We start from the raw sequence: 21,327 nt of genomic DNA on the forward strand, positions 1-21,327 counted from the left end.
TCAACAGAGGTTTCCTTTTATTTTATCCTGCACAGGCTATAGGCTTTCCCCTAAGAAACCATGTAGAAGTAGAGAAAGTAATCCAGCCCCCAAGCACCCAGTAGAAGAGAAAAAATAAAGGACACCCCATGTGAACCACTTCTTCCTGAGCCTTGAATTTGAGAGACTGCACAAAGAACCTGGAAAAAGCAAGAGTCGTCATCCTAGGTCCTGGCTCTCATTTCATCCTGGAGTTGACTGAGAGCTCACGGGCTATCCCCGCAGTTAGGAGGTGGCGCGGTTTGCCCAGGTTGTGAGCCTTTGGGCTTAGCTAGCACGCTTCTCCTAGGCAGTGCATGTCAAACGGAGAGGAGAGAGCCACGCTGCCTTCCCCCTACGGTTCCTTCATCACGTTACCACCAAAGGGACTTTCAGGGTTCTCTAAAAGTAAACTTCAGCTTGACATTAAAGTTTAATTAAGACTTGTACAAAAGCTGCTTAGAAATAGATGTTTATAAAATATTCTGGCTCAGAACCAAGGCATTAGTCAGTGAACACCTTTGGGAGAGAAGCTGGCACTTGGACAAGCAACAGAAGGTGGAAGCGTGGCTCGCACAGACAGTTTCGGAGGCAGCAGCCAATCAGAGCCGCTCCGGGCTCACACTGTCAGCAAGACCCCGGGTTTAGTCTCTACTTTAAGCTATTTTGCACAATTAACCACGGGCCTAACTCTACTCTTTTTAAACGTACGTCTCACCGTAGATTTTGATTCTTTAACAAGATGCTGTTGGAAAGGCCCCCGTCAGCATCCTACATGACAAGAGGCAGAGCCAACTGCACATCTGGACGGGTGGCACAACTGAACCAGCGGCTTCCTCGGGACTCACAGCTCACTCTTCATTAAAGCATGCATAATGCAGGCTTGAAATTTACAAAGCTGCTTAGAATCCACATAACTGACAAGGACCCAGGTACTGTGCACACACGGAATCCTAACTTAATAAACGAAAGAGGAAGCGAGCAAGCTGGAAGATCAGGCCATACATGTTCTCTCAGTGAATGTGACTGGATTTTACAAGATGTTCCCAAAACCTTAGAATCATCAATGCATTCTTTCTTGATAAAAGTCAGTTTGGTCTCTGTAACTTACTTATCTTTGTTCAGGATGGTAGGGACCAAAAAAGAAAGACGGGAAGAGGAGGAAGGAATGAGGAAGAAAGAAAAAGATGCCAGAGCAAAATCAATGCGAACGCTTCCTACACTTCAATGTTTAAAGGTGCAGAGCAGATTTATTAGAACGTTGCCTTCAGCAAGTGTCTTCCAGTCCCAAGTCAAATTTTACACTCTTCTCTTTTTCTTTATTATTATTGCAGCAGAAATAAAACATGGAGGATTCCTTCCAGCTGGGATCGACCAATTAATTATCCCGCTTTACTGAATAGAAGCAAACTTGCTAAGTTTAAGGGAAGAATTGAAAAAGAGCTTGGGGAGGGAAGAGGCAGGGAGGGGAGCAGAGAAAATGTAGAGCTCAATAAAAATCAATAAAAAAATAAAAAGAGCTTGGATTGGAAGTTGGGTAGCAAATGAGTGGACTTTTGTGCAGAAGTATGCAATTTATTCTTCCTGAGCTTTGTAAAGTCAGTGAGGCTTTTATTTTGAAGAGGACAATTTTATTAGATTTAGCCTTTGAGGAATTAAAAACGTGGTGTCAGGTGCCATTCACTGCTTACAGTCTACTCAGTGAGCTTGCCATTTCCTGCTAACAGAACCCCAGATTATTCAGGCAATAGGCCACACTCCCTTGATATCACAGAACAAGAGTTTCTAGTTCAACTATAAGAAATGAAGCCTGCTATCGAATATGATCATAACTGCATTCTCCTTGTACCATGACAGATTTGGGGGAGTTCATGCCTATCAAACTAGAGAAGGCATAAGAAGGGCTGTCTTTTCTGAAAAGCCTCAAAAAGAAAAAAAAAGCAAACAAAAACGCTCTTGGTCTTGCACCCTTTTCTTTGATGAGAATGTTAGGGTTAAAATATTTATTATAATCATTAAAAAAAGCCAAGAGAACAAGAAAGACAACTTTCTCTGCCCTGCCCAGGCTTCCTAGCTGTATATAAGACCTGCAACTGCTATTTCCTTGCAGAAATTATGCCACATAGATTTCTGTAAGTTGTGGTTAGTCAAAGACTGTTAGATGAAGTTAAAAGTACTCCTAACCGTTATCAAAACAACCAGGTCATTTACATCCTGACCTATATGAAAGGTCAGACTGTAAACCCCTTCTCGATAGCTAATGCCAATTATTATGATAACATCATGCTTGCTCACTGTCATTTTACCGTGGTAACCCCTGTGGTGGGTTTATTGTCCCAGGAATTTAGACACCCAAGACGAGGCCTCAGCCTGATGGAACCACAAGGGGGCGTGAATCAGTACTGCTTTTCATACCCTGAACGTTTTATTATTGCAGGCATCAGACATTCCTGTTCTTTAGTGAGTAACTGCATTTACATAAACAGGCTTCTAGATCTGGGACACATAATACCATTAGTGCCAGCAGAGCTACAGCCAGAAGAAGGCATACAACATATGGCCCCAATTTGCAGACGGTTGCTGAGAAAGGAGAGAAGACACCTACATGGAGAGATGCTGTGTTTCTGTCTGACACAGAATAACTTACTCCAAACACAGTCAAAGCTTCCAGTGCGGCTCTGAAAACTCAATTCAAAGAGTTCTCATTTGCACATCCCCCTAAATGAGTTATCATTAACCTCACAGAAATAACCTGTAGCCTTCCAAACTGACACAAACGGACTGGTGCCCACTCCTTTACGGCGGAATTCATCCCATACTAAAAACAGTGATACCTTTTGGTGAACTCTCAGATGTACCAGGCTTTGTATCAAATGCATTTTAAAAATTAAAACATCTTATAGAGAAGGCACAATTTCTACTTTTTTATAGCAGAGAAATACGAGGCTAATAAGCTTCTCTCAAAAGGCTACACTGTTGTTAATCAGGTGGATGGGAGAGTTGAGCCTGATCAGCTTGACCTCCCATGTGAAAGTCTTCATCATTACATCGCTCCCCTGGTTTCAGTGTGAGAAAAACTTGTAGAAAATTATTAAACAAGAGGGGTCAAATGGGGTAAGGATGAGAGGACAGGGTAAAGGAGGGATAACACTGAAAACCTTTAAAAAGCCAAATGAAAACCGACTACTCTCGATGTTTCCTGATGTGTATGCTCATACAAATGTATGAAACGCATTATCCTATAATGAGAAGGCAATTCCTTTTGCAGACGAATCATGGGCTAGCAAATAAAGTCTCAATGACAGAAGTAGGCTATTGCTTATGGAGTTGTTGGTCAGTGGGGTCCCTTAGACCCTAAAACATTACAGGGTATTATCATTTCTCCTGGTCATCATCTAGAACTTGATTGTAAGACTCTCTTGCAAAAGAGGCATAGAACATGGAGAAACCAAGCTGGTCCTGATCTGGAAGCCTCATCCCTATTGGGTAGCTTTCATGACAGAAGATGCTATGCATGCTATTCAGGAGAGAAGTATGTGAGACCTGCATACTTCAATAAGGACCACTCTGGTAAGACACACCTACAGATTCAATAGTGGTACAGGTATTATGGGAGTAACCAACTATCTTATGATTGGATTGAAGGCCCACTTCATAACATGAAACTTAAGTCTGGCATTGGGGCCAAGACCCAAGGCTTAGGTATACCATATGACCTAGGGGAGAACCTGTTACTATTATTCTGCTAAATATACATAGTAAACAAATTCTCAAAGGACAAATCCTTTTACCCCTAGATCATAGCATCTCTCAACTTTCATCAGAGAAGTTTCTTTTGTAGTAGGTGGTGATTAACAAAGAAGCTCACAACCTACAGAGGATAAGGAATGGCAGACTGCTCAGACCTAAATGAGACATACATATCACACTATCTTCTCCCAATAACTTCATAACAGGGAGTGCAGAAAGACTTTAAGAACCAGAGGCAGTGGAGGACTACAGATAAATCGTGTTTTCTGGGTTGCACAGGGCAATTGCACGTATGAACCGACAGCAGCCATGAGTACATGCACAAAAGTGAGCCAGACATGGGTGGGGAAAGTGGGAACACAAAGTCCTACCCCCAGCTGAGGAGCTCCTGACAAAAAAACAAAAACAACTACTCAGAGAGGGAGAATCGCATTTAGCAATGCGGCCCCTGAGGAGCTTCCCGTGCTCCAGTCTGTGGACTTACACCCAAGCACACATTGGCTGCACAAAGTGGACTATATGGGTTAAAAAAACAGAGAACACATGAAATTTTAAAGAAATATTGGTAGGGGTAGAGAAGGAGTTGGAAGGGAAAAGAGGTTGGACTTGATCAAAACACATTATACGAATGTATGAATTCTCAGACAACTTTTAAAAAGTGAGCTTAAAGCTCTGTTCATAGTGGAGGCTTCTTCCTTGGGAACCCTAGATAGCAACAAGGACTTTCTGGGGTGTGAGGACAAGCATTGCCATTAGGCATTGTGAGTATTGTTCTGGATACGCCTTGAGATCACACGCTAAGGAACACCAGCTTATACTTGGCCAGCTACTGTTTAAAAACCACAGGCTTGAATTTAATTGGAAAAGTACTTCCAATTAAAAATGGAAAGTAGGCAAATTTTATGCAAGAAAATAGAAAACCTGAATCAATAATTCCACGCTATTTGAATGAGTTGAAAACATTCTTAGTGACATTTTTCACATAAGTTTTGAAATCTCATTTTCTCATCAGCCGGATGATTTGTGATGAAAGGTGACGTGCGGAAAAACCACTGTCCGTCAGTGGTTAAGAAACTCTCCCGCGCTACAGACACACCTGCACAACTTTTATCAAAGCCTTCTGATATACCCGAGACCACGCACATCTTAGAAAACAAATACACTAACGGGAAGCTCTAAGTTGTTTCACGCTATGCTCTTGTGCACACAGCAGTTGCTAGTCACGGTTTATTAATTACTGGAGTGACCAACCGATTCATTTATAAGCACCAGGTTCATTTGCCCATCAAGTTAAGGGCTCCCTGTCCCACCACTGTAGATGTTAGGTCATCCTGGACACATAAAGGTCAGAATAGTAATGACAGTGCCGAGAAGCCAGAAGCCTAGAGGATCCAAGCAGGCTACTAGGTACGCGCTTTGTAAGATAACAAGGACAGATGGGGGAGAAGGGAAATGATAAATAACACTCTTAGGTGGCACTACTTCAAATTTTAATAATTGGCAGGGTCTTACTGTGGGACAATCTTTGTATACTGTAAATATGTATTACCCTCTTTGGTTACTAAAGAGCTGACTGGCCTGTGACTAGGAAGGAAGATACTGGGCAGGCGAGCCGGAGTAGGAGGACACTGGCAAGAAGGGTAGAGTTGCAGGAGTTGCCACCCAGATGTAAAGTATACCCATAAATGAGGCTAAGGCAGCACATAAGTTAACACATTTCTATTCACCTAAATTATAAGAGCTAGCTAAAAAACGAGCCTATGCTATTGGCTGTGCATTTATAATTAATATTAAGTCTCTGTGTGGATTTTAGGGAGTTAGCTGGCGGGACAGAAAAGTTTACCTATAGGATCTCAAGAATAAAAATATAGACAAAAGGTTGAATCTTGGTTTCTCACTCAGGCAATTAAGTAATGGTCACACCATTTCTTGTTAATGACTAATCAGAACCAATCTACAGGTTCTAGTGCTTGCCAAACAGCAGGCCATGGGATGTGATGCTGCAAGATACTAATTTAGGCTTAGGCAATGCGGGAAGATCAGGAGAAGTCACAGCTGTAAGATTACTTAGAAAGAATATGGCTATGAGTGAATGAGGTGACCGTGAATGGGAATCGAAGATGATCTGAACACAGTTGAGGAGAGGCTCGAAGAGGAAACACAACAGGATGTTGTCAAGGAGCTGAAAAGAAAGGAGCTTCAGCAGGTGACGCAAAGGGCTACCAGGTGCTTCAGAGGAAGCTCAAGAAAAACCTGGAAAGCATCCTTTGGGATGAGAGCCAAAGGTTACCCTTTCAGATTTAGCCTTTCTTGGCCTCTGACCTGCATGTGCTATGCCTTTCCACTAAGAAACTTAGAAAAGCCAGGCACACACTTTAAATCCCAGTGCTTAGGAGGCAGAAATAGACAGATCTGTGTGAGTTCAAGGCCAGTCTGGTCTAGAGTAAATTCCAGGACAGCCAGGGCTACCTAGTGAGACTCTGTCTGAAAAAATACAAAATAAAATAAAAACTAAAGAAACAGAGGAGAAAGAAAGAAAAGGAACGAGGGAGTAAGGAAAGTAGAAGAAATATGTAAAAACAACCTATCACTTGTGCCCAGTATCCCCCCCCCTTGTCTTTCTCACCAACCCAGCCACTTGACTACTACCGCCTTGAGATTTTATCTTAAAATTTGCCACTGACACTTTCCTTCTGCATTTTAGACGCAAACTCCATGGCCCTTCCCATCATTGCGTTATCTTATGCTGACAAGGAACATTAATGTTGATTCCACCTTTTTACATCTCCAACTGCTTAGCAGGACTTAATTCCCTGAAGATCATCTATAGTTTCCAAAAGGCTTCCTATCGTCCTTAAGCTCTTTAAATGGCAGGATTCCTGACATTTGATATTCAGTGGTTTATTCTGCGAATTTTGCATTTCTTCTCCCTTTGGCAAGCTGTGATAGAACACCATGACCATAATCAAGTTTGTCTTACAGCTTGTAGTCTATCATCCAGGGAATTCAAGACAAGAACCTAGAAGGAAGAACTGATGCAGAGCTATGAAGGAGAAGTGACTTGCTCAGCCTGTGTTCTTACAGCACCCAGGGCCACCAGCCCAGGGATGGCACTGCCCAGGGTGAGCTAAGCATTCTCAATAATCAGTCAGCCAAGACAGCACACCACAGGCTTGCCTACAGGCCAGGTGGTGGAGGCATTTTCTCAACTGGGTTTGCTTTCCCCAGATGACTCCTCCTTGTGTTAAGTCGACATAAAATGTGGCAGTACATCCACCGAATTGAACTTGCTCCAAATGGCTCTGGCTTCCTTTATGTCCCCCTCCTAGACCAGTTCTCATTCTCCCGACACTGCCACATCCTTATCCTTCTATTGTTTCCACAGATATGCAAAAAATTTGAATGTAGGTAATCACTACGTGATACAAAGTTGCGGTGTTTTACTGTCCACTACAAAGTAACACTAGACATCCCTTTTTATCCAGTTCTTGCTGTATGCCAGAGGCTATTCTAGGCATGTTGTACCCTATTACTCGGTTTATCATCCTGTGAATTTAGAAAAGTAAGTTTATGTCTCTCAAATTTGTCAAAATGTATTATTTTGCATATCAGTTTGAGTTGCATAGCCCATAAAACATACTAACCTCTGTGTAATAAAGTTCATTTTTTCCAGTAAAACTCTTACTACCAGGCACTCAACAAATGTTAAAACATAATTATGACCATGATAATGATTCCCAAATGCGCAATTAAATCCTGAAATCTCTTCTAAGGTACAAAAAGAAATGAAAGCCTACTTCAGAGAACCCCAGGGTCACTCACAGGCTTCCGTTCTTTCAAAATATTAATACTCAAATATATATCTGTTATGAGTGACAGAGGCATCATTGCCACTTTGTCGGTTTTTATGACGACAGCACCTGTGGGTTAGCTCCCCTCTCACTGGACCCATGTGCACTTCCTCTCTATGCACTTCTGAAGGAAAATGAGAAAACTATACTTACTTCAAAAATCCAATTTTTGCAGAAACTTGCAGATCAGCAGAACAGTTTTCATGGGCACAAAACCTTGCAAAGTTTATCTGGAAATAGAACATTGCAACCTTTATCTTAATTTCGATGTATTTAAAGAATAAGTTGTTTGTGCTTGACAAATATAAAAATTCCACTTCAAATTATAACTGATGCCTCCTCCCAGGTTCAATCTGAGAATCAGTCAGGAGTTCAAATTCATAGTTTCAGGGCTAAGGAAGCTCAGTCCCTCTAGTAAATTCCAGGACTAAATTTGTTAAGTCAAAAAAAAAAAAAGCTTTGCGAAATTATATTAAAGACACCGTGCAGCCATCTGGAATATCAGCTACAGAAACATCCTTAATCTGATTTCCCCCACTTTCTCCAGAAGTCCTACATCTACCTAGTCTTAGCACAGGAATGGGCATTGAATTGAATCCAAGACTATAGCTATATATACAAAGTGAAAGGCATAGCTTTGTGGAAACATTGAACGATATTAAATGGTAGCCTGTCATGAAGTTTTTTCAGCTTACTAATCATTTAAAAGGATCCATGCACACTACAGGGTGTGCATGGACTACTCAGGAAGACGTAAGGGGATACACTATGTAAAAGCAAAGAAAGGAAATAGTTCACGGTGATGGAAGTAGGTGAAGAGGGAGGGAAAGATACAATAAAGGAGGGAATCTAGAAAGTCAAAGAAGGGTTCATGCACACAAAGTGGGAAGTGGGCTCATGGCATGACATTAAGTAACTAACTCTCAGCACAACCGATGTCAAACACGATTTCTTCAACAACAGAAAAACTTACATACGTTTTACATAAATATTTATACACATTACAGTATTCTTGTGGCTAAATACAAGTTCAAACATATTCAGTTGAATATCCCAAAGGGACTATTACACACACACAAACACACAAACACACACACACACACACACACACACACACACACACCACACACAGAGACAGAGAAGAGACCAAGAGAGACATATTTTAAATCTATTTTCATTAACAATTAACAGCCCACAAAATTTCTAAACAATTCAGGCACATTTCAATTAATTTTGTCATATTTTAAAAATTCTTCAGTTAGATTACAAAATATTTCAAATGCAAAAAGAAGACTCATACCGTTTTCCTAATCATGTCTTTTTCTTTCTTCTGCTGGAGGATTGGCTGAAGTGGTGGGAATTCCTCTGTGTTCCTTTTGTTAATCACATGATGCCCAAGGTGGTATGTGGCCTCGACTTGAACAGGCGTGAGGATGTCTCGTACATCTTTCTAAGGGAATTAAAAACCATATGATTAATTAAGAATAGATACAGAAAACTCCCTCCTTCTAAAGGTCCAGATGAGACACAAGACACAGATACAAAACCCACGTTTTAACAGAATTGCTTCAAAAAGCTTGGATTCTGTGTTCTTTTTGCAGTAAAGAAATACCTCTACTGCTTGTGACAACACAAGAGTATAAAATGGAAAATGGCTACTATATAATAATATTTGCAGAATCTGCGTGTCAGCACTTTCACTTCCCTGCAATTCTCTACAGTTCCTGCAGTTTGGTGTTATAAAATAAACATTTTCATGTACACACTCAGCAAATAATTTCAAAGTCCTCCTCAATACTTTTATTCCATTTAATATCACCCTATATCCTTACAAAGAAGTAACATCTCTCAATACGATTTTTTAAATCTTTTAGTAGACTTTGTATTCAGTTTTATTCATTCAAGTTCATATTTATTATAAAATTTTCTTTTTGTTATTTATTGTAATGACCCTTTCCCATTATATTATCTAACATCATGTCTGGTAATATAAGAAAAATGTTAGCCTTGTACATCTAAGTTAATTGAACTTTCTTATTGTGATAGTTTTATTGTTTGCTTGCTATTATGATACACAAAAAGAGAGAGTTCATAGAGTTATCATCAATCTCACAGCAGTGGTAACCATTAAGAAATTCATTCTGCTTTGTAAAGGGTTCTTTTCTATGTAGTGGCTTCCTGATCTATACATAGCCCTTCTTGTGTCCATTTGTATTGCTATGTGAATGATAGCACTTGTGAATGATTAGGTTAGCATTCATTTTCCTATGTCCCAAATGACACAAGCTCATGGGTTCATTTCAATATTATCATTGCTTATATTTTAATCTTAATTTCTACAGGCATATTTTAGTTTCATCTCTTTTAGAAACATTTCTCATGAACTTTGAACGTTTTATTGTATTTGCATTTGATTATTTACTTAATAATAATTTAATAGTTAATAATAGACATAATCTTAAAATTATGTCATCTTATTATCAAATTTATTACCTGATATATGTATAAATTGAAATAATATAATCAAGTGGAAATAACCTGAAAGCATTTAGGATTCATTGAAATCAGCACCACAATAGATTCAAAAGTTGTTCTGGAATTGAAAACACATGCATGGGATTGAGGCAAGATACAAATCCTGGTGTCAGTTGCTCGAGACTCACTAGACAGAAATGGGATATCTGAAGCCACATGGATACCCCTTTGTCCTTGTCTGGAGAGGCTACTGTGATCTCATGAACAAAGCAATCCATGAGCATTTATAACAGAAGTCAACTGAGCATTACACATAATAAGACATGTTAAAGCCCAATATACACAGGCATGTTAAGCTCAACAAAAGCTAAAATAAGAACAATCTCAGAATTTGAGGGAGCTTGTTTTGATTGACAAAGTCCACAAGCATCGCGACCATGCAGAAAATCCACGCAGTCTTCATTTTCCTTTCATAGAATTGTTACTATATCTAGAAAATAATTTGAAGAACCAAGCACAAATTTTAGTGTCCATCCTATGAGCCATTTAAACATCAAGCTCAGGTGGATGCAAACTTCCTACATCTTTATCAATTTACAAATTCCATTTTAAGGAGTGCATCCAGCAAATTCTTTCTAGGCTATTCAAGAACTCAATTATTCGCACCCAGGACAAACAGATTTTTTTTTCCCTGCCATATCCTTGAGTAGCTCCAAGGAGAGACATAATATGTACAGTGAGGAAATGAAGAAAGTGCAGACACACGGACAGAAAAGCTGGGTCAGGGGGTCTGTGCATGCTGATGGCATGGGGCCAACCACACAATAACTGGGAAGCTCAGTACACTTACATAGCACAGAGGCAGAGAGTCTTGGTAAGAGGTCTCTGAAAGCCAGAAGGTTGGGGCTGGGAACATCCATAAGGAAGAAGTTGCTGTTGCTAGTTTTGACACACACCGGTCAATTGTACAAAAATACTCATATGTTCACACACTGTCAACATTCACCCTTGGACCAGTGGGAGGTTTTGCTAGTTCCAAGTCTGACCCACATAAAGAAGTCTTTGCCATTTCCATGAGCCTGAAGCATTGGGTCCTTGGCATGGGTGTGCCCGTGTCAGCAACATATATTCATTGAAAACTTCATCTGTTCCATATCTATTCTTCTGCAGCTTCCTTGTCTTCCCACGTGAACCTATACTAAAGTCTTTTATCTGAGTTCCTAAGAGCAGACTCATAATTCTCCTACTGAGTCACATCAGTGGTCCAGGTTTTCTCTATGGTCATTTCACTATTGGAACATGGCTCTGAGTTCACTTCCTAAAAGCAAATTAAATGGCTTGATTTTCATGAGCTAGCAATCAATAGTATTTAATGGATAGGATAAAACCTATTTTTTAAGATTACTGCTGTACTGCTCACACGATAAAGTTAATTTAATAAATTTACAAAGGCGGCACATACTACATAAAAGACTGCATCTATTCGTTGTCATCTCCACAGATATAAATAGAAAGGATTGAACTGTTGTATTTACATTATGGATACTCATATATGATGATTAAAAAATATCTGGTCTAAAGGTAGGAACTTAGTGTCCAAACCTTGGCTCTGTTAGGTAGAGCAGGAGAGGTAGAACTCCTGTCTGTAGCGGAAAAGGTAAGCAAAACCCTGGCCACAGTTTTCATGATAAAGCTTCAATTGAAAAAAAAAAGTCTTAACTGACAGTCATGAGATCCTTAAGCTGTCTGAAACAGGGGTTAGATGTAAGATTGATAGCTGAGTCTTGGTAGCTATGTCTACTGACATTAGAACGCCCTTTGGTTAAATGTCCCTGGTGATAGAGATAAGCTGATATCACTGTATGAGAACTAGGAATCCAGCACATTGTCCTACATGTGTGAAGTCATGAAGGGTCTTTATCTTGAAAAGACCTTGGATTCATAGTGATGGCATTTATATAATGGTTTAGATCTCTAAAATGGGCTTTTAGAGGATCATGGGAAAAATATGCTAGAAAGCAATCAGGCCCACCATGACTTGTGATGGGAAAAGTTACTCACCTTACCCTTGTGTAGCACCCGTGACTTAAAGATTCATAAAAGTTTCTTTAAAGATGTATGCAGTTAGCCCTCCTTTGGGGGAGCTTTCTCCAGTCTCTCTCTGGAGTGAAAACCTTGCTTTACTTTATTAAATAAACTTCTACTTAATGTGTCTCCACTCTCAACTGAATTATTTACTTCGGGAAGATAAGAACCTAGAGACCATGTAACAGGTCCTTTATTACTGAAATAACCGAGGCCAGGTTATTTATGTTTTGTGATGCTATCTGAATATGACAATGGCAACGATGATGGCCGTGATGTCTGCATAGCACTGGGATGGTTAGATAACGTAATATATACAAAACACATAGATTTTACAATATTACATATATATTACTTCAAATGTAGCTAAGTAAGTCAGCCAATCAAATACTAAAATTTAGCTTAATAAATGCCAAGAAACATTTGCAGGCGTAAGAAAGTGAGCCTCTTGTCACTCAAAGAACAGTATATAGAAAATGGCATTGTACCAACTATTAGATTTATAGTATCAATGGCACCTGAAAGACGTGGAGACTGGACTAAGTGTTCAAGATACCTGACTAGTCTTTTATTCTTTTATCTCCAGATGTTCTTTATTAAATTACTTGGCAAATGATCATATCAACAGGAAACCTTGACCATATCGGAATGCTGCAAATCAAAACCCAAATCCCTAGTTATCCACTTGCGAAAATGAAACAGCTTGAAGCCCTGAGTATGACAATAGGGAACTTGATTAAATTATTCCCTGGGCATAGGAACTAGCCAGTCACTGAATGTCCCTCAATGTGTCCACTGTTCGAATTCTTCTCGACAAGCTTGCTTTGCCCGAATCACATGTTATCTAATTCATACTAATTCTTCATGAGGTCTTCTCTACATCTGGTGTATAGAACTTTCATTATCCTAATTAGCTATTAATTATGCTTTCTCATACTATAAGAATGTGCATGTGCTTTTGTAAGAAAATCACACTTGTTTAACCTCATCAGCTCCACCTAAAGACAGAAGCGAAATCAAACAGTAAGAATGCCTCAGAGTGACAGAGTATTTGTGAAACTTGCTTAAAGGTTTATTATACTTGAACTGACAATGATACTATATTAAAATTAATAAAATTCAATGACACATTTTTATTTGAATTTTCATAACATAGCACCCACAGGAATGCAAAATAACTCATACTTAAAACTAGTCAAAGTCTGTATTCTTTCTCTTTCATACATCTCTGTATGACTGACCAACTTGAGTTACGAGACTCAGTCTGTAACCAGCATGACACAGTCTCACTATAGTTACACAGATTTCAGGCACTCAGTCTTGGAGCAGAAATGAATTATGATATATGGACCAGCTGATAGTCTTCTGTGCTTAAAAACTAACTTCTTTGCAAATAACAGTTCATTAAACTATGTACATATGTTGCTCAAAACTGTAAGCAATCGTGACAGATAATACAAACAAAACACTAATCATTCTTGAAACAATCATTATGGTGAGAAGATGAAGCTTAGAAGTTATCTAAAACCTTACCATACGATGAAATAAGCTAGCTTCATTTAAAAACCAAGGTTTCAGAAATATCAGGGCTTAAGTTATTATGGTTCAGATTTGACATGTCCCACCAAGGCCCATTTGTTGGGTTTGGTCTCTAGTGTGGCAAAGTACAAAGGAGGTATGTCTGGATGAAACTGGATCCTGGACCTCTTATCTCATCAACAGGGTAATTCTTTTATGTTTACCTATGTTGACGGGCTATGGGAAGATTCTGCCAACTGAGCAGGTGGTCCTTAATTCAAAGGAGTGGGTGCTGGGCCTATCCTGTTTCCAGGCCCTTCCTCCCAGGCCTGCTTCCTGGTTGGGAAGAGGCTGTGTCTCATAGGTCCTCACATGGTAAGCAGTTCACACTCCTCTTCCCCAACATGTTCTGTTTCATCCCAAGGCTCACAAACAATGGAGCTGAACAACCATGCAATGAAGCCAAAATAAGTTTTTCTTCCTATAATTTGATCTATCTCAAGTACTTTTTCATGGCGGCATAAAGCTAACAATCTTCTCCATAGGCAGGCAGGTGGGTTTTAAGGATTTACTAGAATGCATTCTGGGAAGGCACTGAAGCCCTGGGCCTCAGGGTATGACTGACAATGACAGGTACTGCTCTTGCCTGTCTCCCAGAATAGATTAGTATGCACGCCAACGGTTAACGAATAGTAATTTGACAAGGTAAACGTGTTTTTATCTCAGCAAGTTGACAACTGAACACAAGAATATTCCAAGAGAAAGTTGTTGCTTGTGCAGTATTTTGTCTGAATTAATAAAAATGGTGTATCTAGTTCCTTGGGCTAACAAAGTAACTGTCGTCATCATTGTGAACCTCCTTTTCAAGTGTCTAATGTAGGATCTGTCAGGGAACAGCACAGACTGTCTTCAAACACCTCTCAACCCATCTGTCACCTCTGCCTCCGATGGAAACCTCATCTGACCTCAGTGAGAGCAGTCGTGTTTTCTGTGTCAATGCTTGTAACCTATCTGCCCAGCAGCTAGGGTGCTGTCACTCCGAACTCATGCACACTCAGACTTCTACAACAGATCTTCATGTCCCTCAGGAAAACCCACAGATAGATCCCATCAGGTCTGCCTTGCAAGTGCTCCCCCCATAAACCCACAGATCCCATCAGGTCTGCCTTGCAAGTGCTCCCCCCATAAACCCACAGATCCCATCAGGTCTGCCTTGCAAGTGCTCCCCCCATAAACCCACAGATCCCATCAGGTCTGCCTTGCAAGTGCTCCCCCATCCCTACTGCCCATTTCTTTGTCGACCTCACCTCTCCATTACCCCTTAAAACAACCTGCCACCTTCTTGTCCTAAAGCATTTTTACCTAAGCTCCCAGAACCTTCTACTCCTAGACCTGTCCTGGAGCATTTTACCTAGCTCCCAGAACCTTCTATCCCTAGACCTGAGATTCTCAGTGCCCGAGCCAGGGGCACTGGTATCACCAAGGAACTTGGAAGAATGGCAAATCTTCATGTCTTCTGCAGACCCACACAGCCAATGCTTCTCGTCACCGTCAAGCATGTAGTATCTGTGAAGTCCTACAGGTGTTGCTGTTACGCACTGAAGTTGGGAGCCACTGCCTTGCATTGCTTTTGTGGTCCACATCATCACTCCTTTCAAAGTCTTTTCTCAGATGTTACCTCCTGAGTGAGCCCTACTCTTGCTTATATTGTACCCTATTTACTTCCCACCTCCCTACCCAGCACCCAGCTCTTTCCTGTAGTCTGTTCCTTCTTAATATATTTTGACTTATCTGTATAATCTTCTAAAATACTCGAGATTTCTTTTTCAGTATGCTTTTGCCTCTTACCACTAGCCTAGAAACTATGTGAAGGTACTGTTCTTGTTATTTGTTCTTCGCTGATAATGTGTAAACGTCTCAAATAGAATATGATACAATGTATTTAATAATCACCTAGAGAACATAGTGAATGCGTAAACTTAGTTTAATTGGTATCTGAATGCCGAGTGTCCTGGACATGAGTACACTATTCTAAATATTTATTTTTATTGATTTGTGTGTATACAATGAGTGTGACAGATGTGTGTGCATCAGACAGAGAGAAAAAGAGAGAGAGACAGAGAGAGAGAGAGAGAGAGAGAGAGAGAGAGAGAGAGAGAGAGAGAGAGATGGATGGATGGATGTGTGGGAGACCAGAGAAGGTCAAAGCCCCTGGAACTAGTCCCAGGCAATTATAAACTAACTAATATGTATACTGGGAAATAAACTCGTGTCTTTTGGGAGATCAACAAGCTGAGTCACATTTCCAGCCCTCTGAATACAATGTCAAGAAGTATCAGCACATTTCCTTCTACGGGATTCTAGTCAAATGCGTGCATTTTTGATATTCGATACCTTTAGGGGACAGAAGAGCCAGGCAGATCACTACAGTATAGGACTTGGGATGCAGTTAAGTGCTGGAGAATCTGCCTAGCAGACTGTCATTGCTTCCAGCCTTGTGAAAATAATAATAATAAAATAATAATAATAATAATAAGCAATAAAACATTCATGATAGGGCCCAAAGTCAACAGTGTACCCTATTATCACAAAAGCCATGGTAACTCTGCAAGGATACGTACAACAGAGCACAGAAACCTCTGGTAAAGTATAACTCTACTCCAAATGTGCTCGCAAGAAAATGTGCAATTTGGACGATCCCTTATTCATAGGAATCATGCCAGGGAACAGGGCTAAACAAACCAGCTCCATTTGTTGCTATTTTTACAACTTAAACACAACCTGTTTCCTTGAGCACCTCTAATGCTGGTCCTCATGTCGCACTGAAAATGGCCTCACCAGCTCTGTCACTGACTAATGTAAGACAAAACACACCTGTGAAGGAAGAAAACAAAAGAGCCTCCGGATCCCCACACCACTGATGGCTACATTAATATCGTCCTCTGTGTTTGGCTGTCTGTAGCTTTATTCTAATGCAGCAAACAATGGGAAGGAAGGGGAAACGGCTTGGAGATTCATGCTCTCTGTACAGCACAGTGTACCAGTATCGATACATGTTTTTCTTTTCCTGGAAATAGCATCTGAGGGAAAATTATGTTCCAAGCTGGGGCTATTTCAGATCCCAAAAAGGGCTCTTAGGAATAGTTTGGTTTTCTTGTGACAATAGATTTTCTGATGAAGTACATGGTTCCCTAATGGAAAAAAAAAAAAAAACTTGGCACAGCTTCATATGCTAAAATTTAACCAATGTGAGGAGCTTGATGCTCAGTTTGGGAATGAGTGTTTTAATAAAAGAAGCATGAAATTCACTGTGCTCTGGCATAAATATCTCCCAAGCCGTGGTGAGAGCTGTCTCACTGATCCACAGATGAGCCCCACCATACCGCAACTGTAAAGCTCCCACTGGCACCCCAATAAAGCTGGAGCAGAAGCGAAGAATCCAGATGCATTCATGCTGCCTTCTCCCTAACTGGGGTCACAGAAAACAAACTGACATGTCACCCCAAACACACTATAGAGAAGAGCTGAGGCTCAGCAGAATGACCCAGGAATGTTCGCAAGCAGGTAGGTAAGGAGGGCAGGGAAAAAGCTGCTGTAGGGGAAAGGCAAGTCTCTAGATGCAAGGACACAGGCACAGAGACAAAGATACATCAGGAAGTGGATTCTCTGTCCTCCTGTGCCTGATGTGTTAACGGGCACAGGAAGCTAACAGTCCATAAACACACATCATACAGTAAGTTGCTACCGCGTGGACAGTATGGATATCGATATTTCATAAGAAGCTTTCCTTACCCGCATGAATGCCTGGTGTGTCCTACACTTCTCTCCACTGCTCGAAACCCCCACGCTTCCTGTGATCATGTCTGAAGTTCCATTAGAGAAGAAGTAAAATCTTGATGGCGTCTCTGCCTTTCTGTGCACATCCAAGCTCACGTTGTAAAACAAAACTGCACAAACAGGGAAGAACCGTGGTTAGCATACCTGCTTGAGGTGCTGGGATGGTATCAGTTACATGCCATGCTGGAAACACCTCAAGTTCCTTCATTAGATTATTTTTACACAGTTAAACTGATATTAAAAAATACACCTTCAAAACTGTTTTTAATATAATAAAAATATTTATTAATGTTTTTTCAAGTTTCCATTATTAACATTTACTTATTTGCTGAAGCCTTTCACATGTAAGAATGTGAAAAACACTGTCAAAATCATTACTAATAATACAGTCTTTCACATGTAAGAATGTGAAAAACACTGTCAAGATCATTACTAATAATACAGTCTTTCACATGTAAGAATGTGAAAAACACTGTCAAGATCATTACTAATAATAGTCTTTGGTCACACTTGTCTACATAGCACCTGGTAACAGAATTACAGATAGAGCTCTGAGCTCCACCACTGCTCAGGGGTGAATCTTGTGTGATTGCAAGGATAACTTGAAATGTAGCAGGGTTCACTTATTTCTGCTTTTTTTTGTACACTTGATATTTTTAATTTTCCTATATAAAATGAAAATACAGGCCATAAGCTACACCTTTGTAAGAAATGATTACCTTCCTTTCAGTCCAATCCCAATTACTCATCCTCTAGGACTTTGCTGCTCATAGTCTGACCCTCTAGAGTTAATCTGTGCAGAAGCAAAAGTACATGAACTTTCTCTCGACTATTCTAGTGGTTTGAAGGGCTGATTTCATATCTGACATACTAAATATTTAGCTGAAAAATAAGACCCTCAGATGAGATGGAAAAAAATGGAGGATTAGAAGTTCCATAAAATCATCAATACAGATTCTAGCAAGGAAGTGAGGCCCATTTCCAGAATCTAAGGAAGTCCTCTACAAAGGGAGTGGAGCATAGCCCTCCACTGATTTGCCCTCACTGCACAGGAGTAAGGATGTGTAAGTGAAATTCTACAGGATTTATATAAATCATGCAGCACTCATTTATATTTTTAGATCAACGTCCATTTCTGAAGGTATTTTACCCTCTCATCTCAAGGCAACGTGAGCGTAAGACTTGCGTTACTCTTACATTTCTTTCCAAATCAATCCGTCAACTGTCATTTAGTTAGAAAATAAATCCCAAATCAATTGACCTCAAAATTTCAATAACTGTAATTTAATGACCTAAAGAGCAAGCAAGAGCTACAATTGAGGGTCTATCTATAAATGTGTCACCTGGGTGCAAGCAAAGGTAACGCAAATGAGAGAAATAAAAACCTTTTCCCATCAAGAGGAAGAGCACCCGGGCTTCATCAAACAACCCCACTGTGTGGCTTTTTCTCAACAAGGACTCATTTGACGACAATTATAAAACATGTTTTACAAGAACACTGTGACTCTTCATGAGTTTAGTATGTTTGCCTTCAGACATGAAGAAAAACCATCCAGTGCCGTGGAGTTGGAAGAGCAAGGAGGCGGCCATGTCCATCCATGTGTATCTTTCAGATAATCCACCAGCTTGTCTATGCTAATGTGGAATTCACTCTGGGGTCACACTCCCCAGGTGCCAATAACCAGATGAGGGTTTGCTCATCTCCTTATTACCTCAGCTCTGGCCAGGGCTCTTCAAGAGCATTATTTAAAATGTGTCTCATAAGGTACAGATGCTGCGTTCACTCTACCCTTTGCATGATGGACTTGTTCATCCTGAACCCTCTATTGTACATACAGAGTCTGGCTCAATGAGTATTTGACAGCCTCTGTGATCTTCATATAACAGCAGCCTATAAGGTTACTGCACAATCAATTTTTCAATTACTAATGGTCAAATTATGATCATTCCAGGTATATAAATGACTTACTGTGGGCCACTTTTATTAGTAGCCATTTTAATATTGTGTGCGCATGCATGTGCATGTGTTAGAGTTTGGATTAATTACCATCTTGGATGATCCACATCAATGCTACATTCTCTATGGCAGACAATTAAGAGATCCCTTTATATAAAAAATGGGTACAATTCTCAGAGCTGATGGAGGCACATATTATATATACTAAATTATATAAAATAAGTATAAATTATATATATAAATTCAGGACTATTCTCCAGCTAAGGTTCTTTATCCAAATATGAGAGCATATATTTAAAAAAATAACTCCCTCCTACCTACACTAGCTCCAAGTTTTACAAGCGCAGTAGAGCTGAGGATGTAACTCGGCAGTGCAGAACCTGCACAATGTCCTCAAGGCCCTCAGTTCATCTCCATCGCTGTTAGAAGAGCAGTAACAGCAATAAAAACATTTGAAAGGAGCCTTGTCAAGCAGAAGAGCTGCGGTGTGCTCTTTTGATTCTGAAGACTTCCCAGGTTAAGTACAGAGGGTTCAACTTAAACGAAAGCAGCAAGTGAAGCCCCTGGCACCGCCTTTCGACGTCAGTGCCAAACCTTGTATGTGCCCCACTTCCTGATTCGAACAACTTGAGGACCGAAAAAAGATGGGCAAGAGGTATAAATCCAAAGATTATTTATTCTCTGCCAAGGAAGTGTCAACTGCCCATGGCAAACAAACATAATTTACTCCCAGACTGAGGAATGAGCTTCTGCTCCGTGTTAGTTTGGTGGCACACCCTTACCGATGTAGCTCGGGACTGCTTTGCCCTTGTATGAGAAACAGAGCGTCAGATCCATGCACACAGAGGGAAGTCCATTTTCAGTGCAGTCAAATATCGTTCTGTTTATTGACTCGGGATGCCTTAAGGATGCTTCCACAATCACTACGGGCCTTGCCCTAAGAAGGCAATGAAATTACTAATATCAATTAGAGAAATCATTTTACCTTAAGACAATAATTACTTTCCCAACAACCAAGCAATGCCATTTGAATGTTTAAACAGTAGTATGTGCATACATGCTTGGATATAGTTTGTATACAGATCAAGAGTTATCATTTAAGTAAATAAAAGCATTGACATTATCAGATAGTCTAATTAAATCTAGGCAAGGTAAGAAAAATGCCCCCGAATTTAATAATAAACCTCGAGCATACCTAAAAGGAGCATCAGCAAAACCACTATATTTGAAACCTGCCCCTCACTATCTACAATTAGGCCAGACCATCAGTAAGCAAGTTTCACGCACATCCACCTCACCTTAGCAACACTGCGGAATCAGACCGAAAAGCACCAACCGCTACATCTGGAGGGGGGAAAAACAGCAGCAAAGATTAATGATAACCATTAGTTAAAGGGAATTACCTTGCAGCCACAAATACCTAACTGTGTATCACCTTCTGACTGTATCAAAACATCATTTATAGAAAAATTAACTGGAAAAGACAAGATAGCATCCTCAGATCCATTCCCCCAGAATCTATTCACTCAGAAATAGTAGTGATCCTTTCACAAGAAAGCAAAGAAGCTGCATGCTAGGGATTTGTGGCATCACTACCAAATGACGTCTGATGCTCTGAGTGAGAACTATTCATCCAGAAGGCTCCTCTCGTGTCTTTTAAAGCAGATTTCTCTGTTCTTTTCATCATGTTTGACTGATTTCTTAGGTACTTCCTTCCTTCTCAAGAACAAGGGCTCTCCTATCCAGTCACTAACAGTATAAAACTGATAAATCCCTTAATCATTTCAGGCCCAGCTCCAAAGCTTGAACATTTAGAAACACAATTAAAAGTGACCC

At 40.2% G+C, this 21,327-nt stretch overlaps 1 protein-coding gene across 1 annotated transcript in view; it reads right to left on the minus strand.

The window, feature by feature from the left end:
• Itga4 (integrin subunit alpha 4) overlaps nt 1-21,327 on the minus strand; it is a 68,278-nt gene that overhangs the window by 15,115 nt on the left and 31,836 nt on the right. The window contains exons 13-17 of the mRNA XM_075984760.1: nt 20,790-20,835; nt 20,274-20,428; nt 17,490-17,644; nt 8,920-9,069; nt 7,773-7,849 (exon numbers count right to left, since the gene is read on the minus strand). Coding sequence (XP_075840875.1) covers nt 7,773-7,849; nt 8,920-9,069; nt 17,490-17,644; nt 20,274-20,428; nt 20,790-20,835 — 583 coding nt within the window. The remainder of the gene's footprint in view (nt 1-7,772; nt 7,850-8,919; nt 9,070-17,489; nt 17,645-20,273; nt 20,429-20,789; nt 20,836-21,327) is intronic.

Source organism: Microtus pennsylvanicus, chromosome 9 (assembly GCF_037038515.1).
Source record: "Microtus pennsylvanicus isolate mMicPen1 chromosome 9, mMicPen1.hap1, whole genome shotgun sequence".
NCBI lineage: Eukaryota > Metazoa > Chordata > Mammalia > Rodentia > Cricetidae > Microtus > Microtus pennsylvanicus.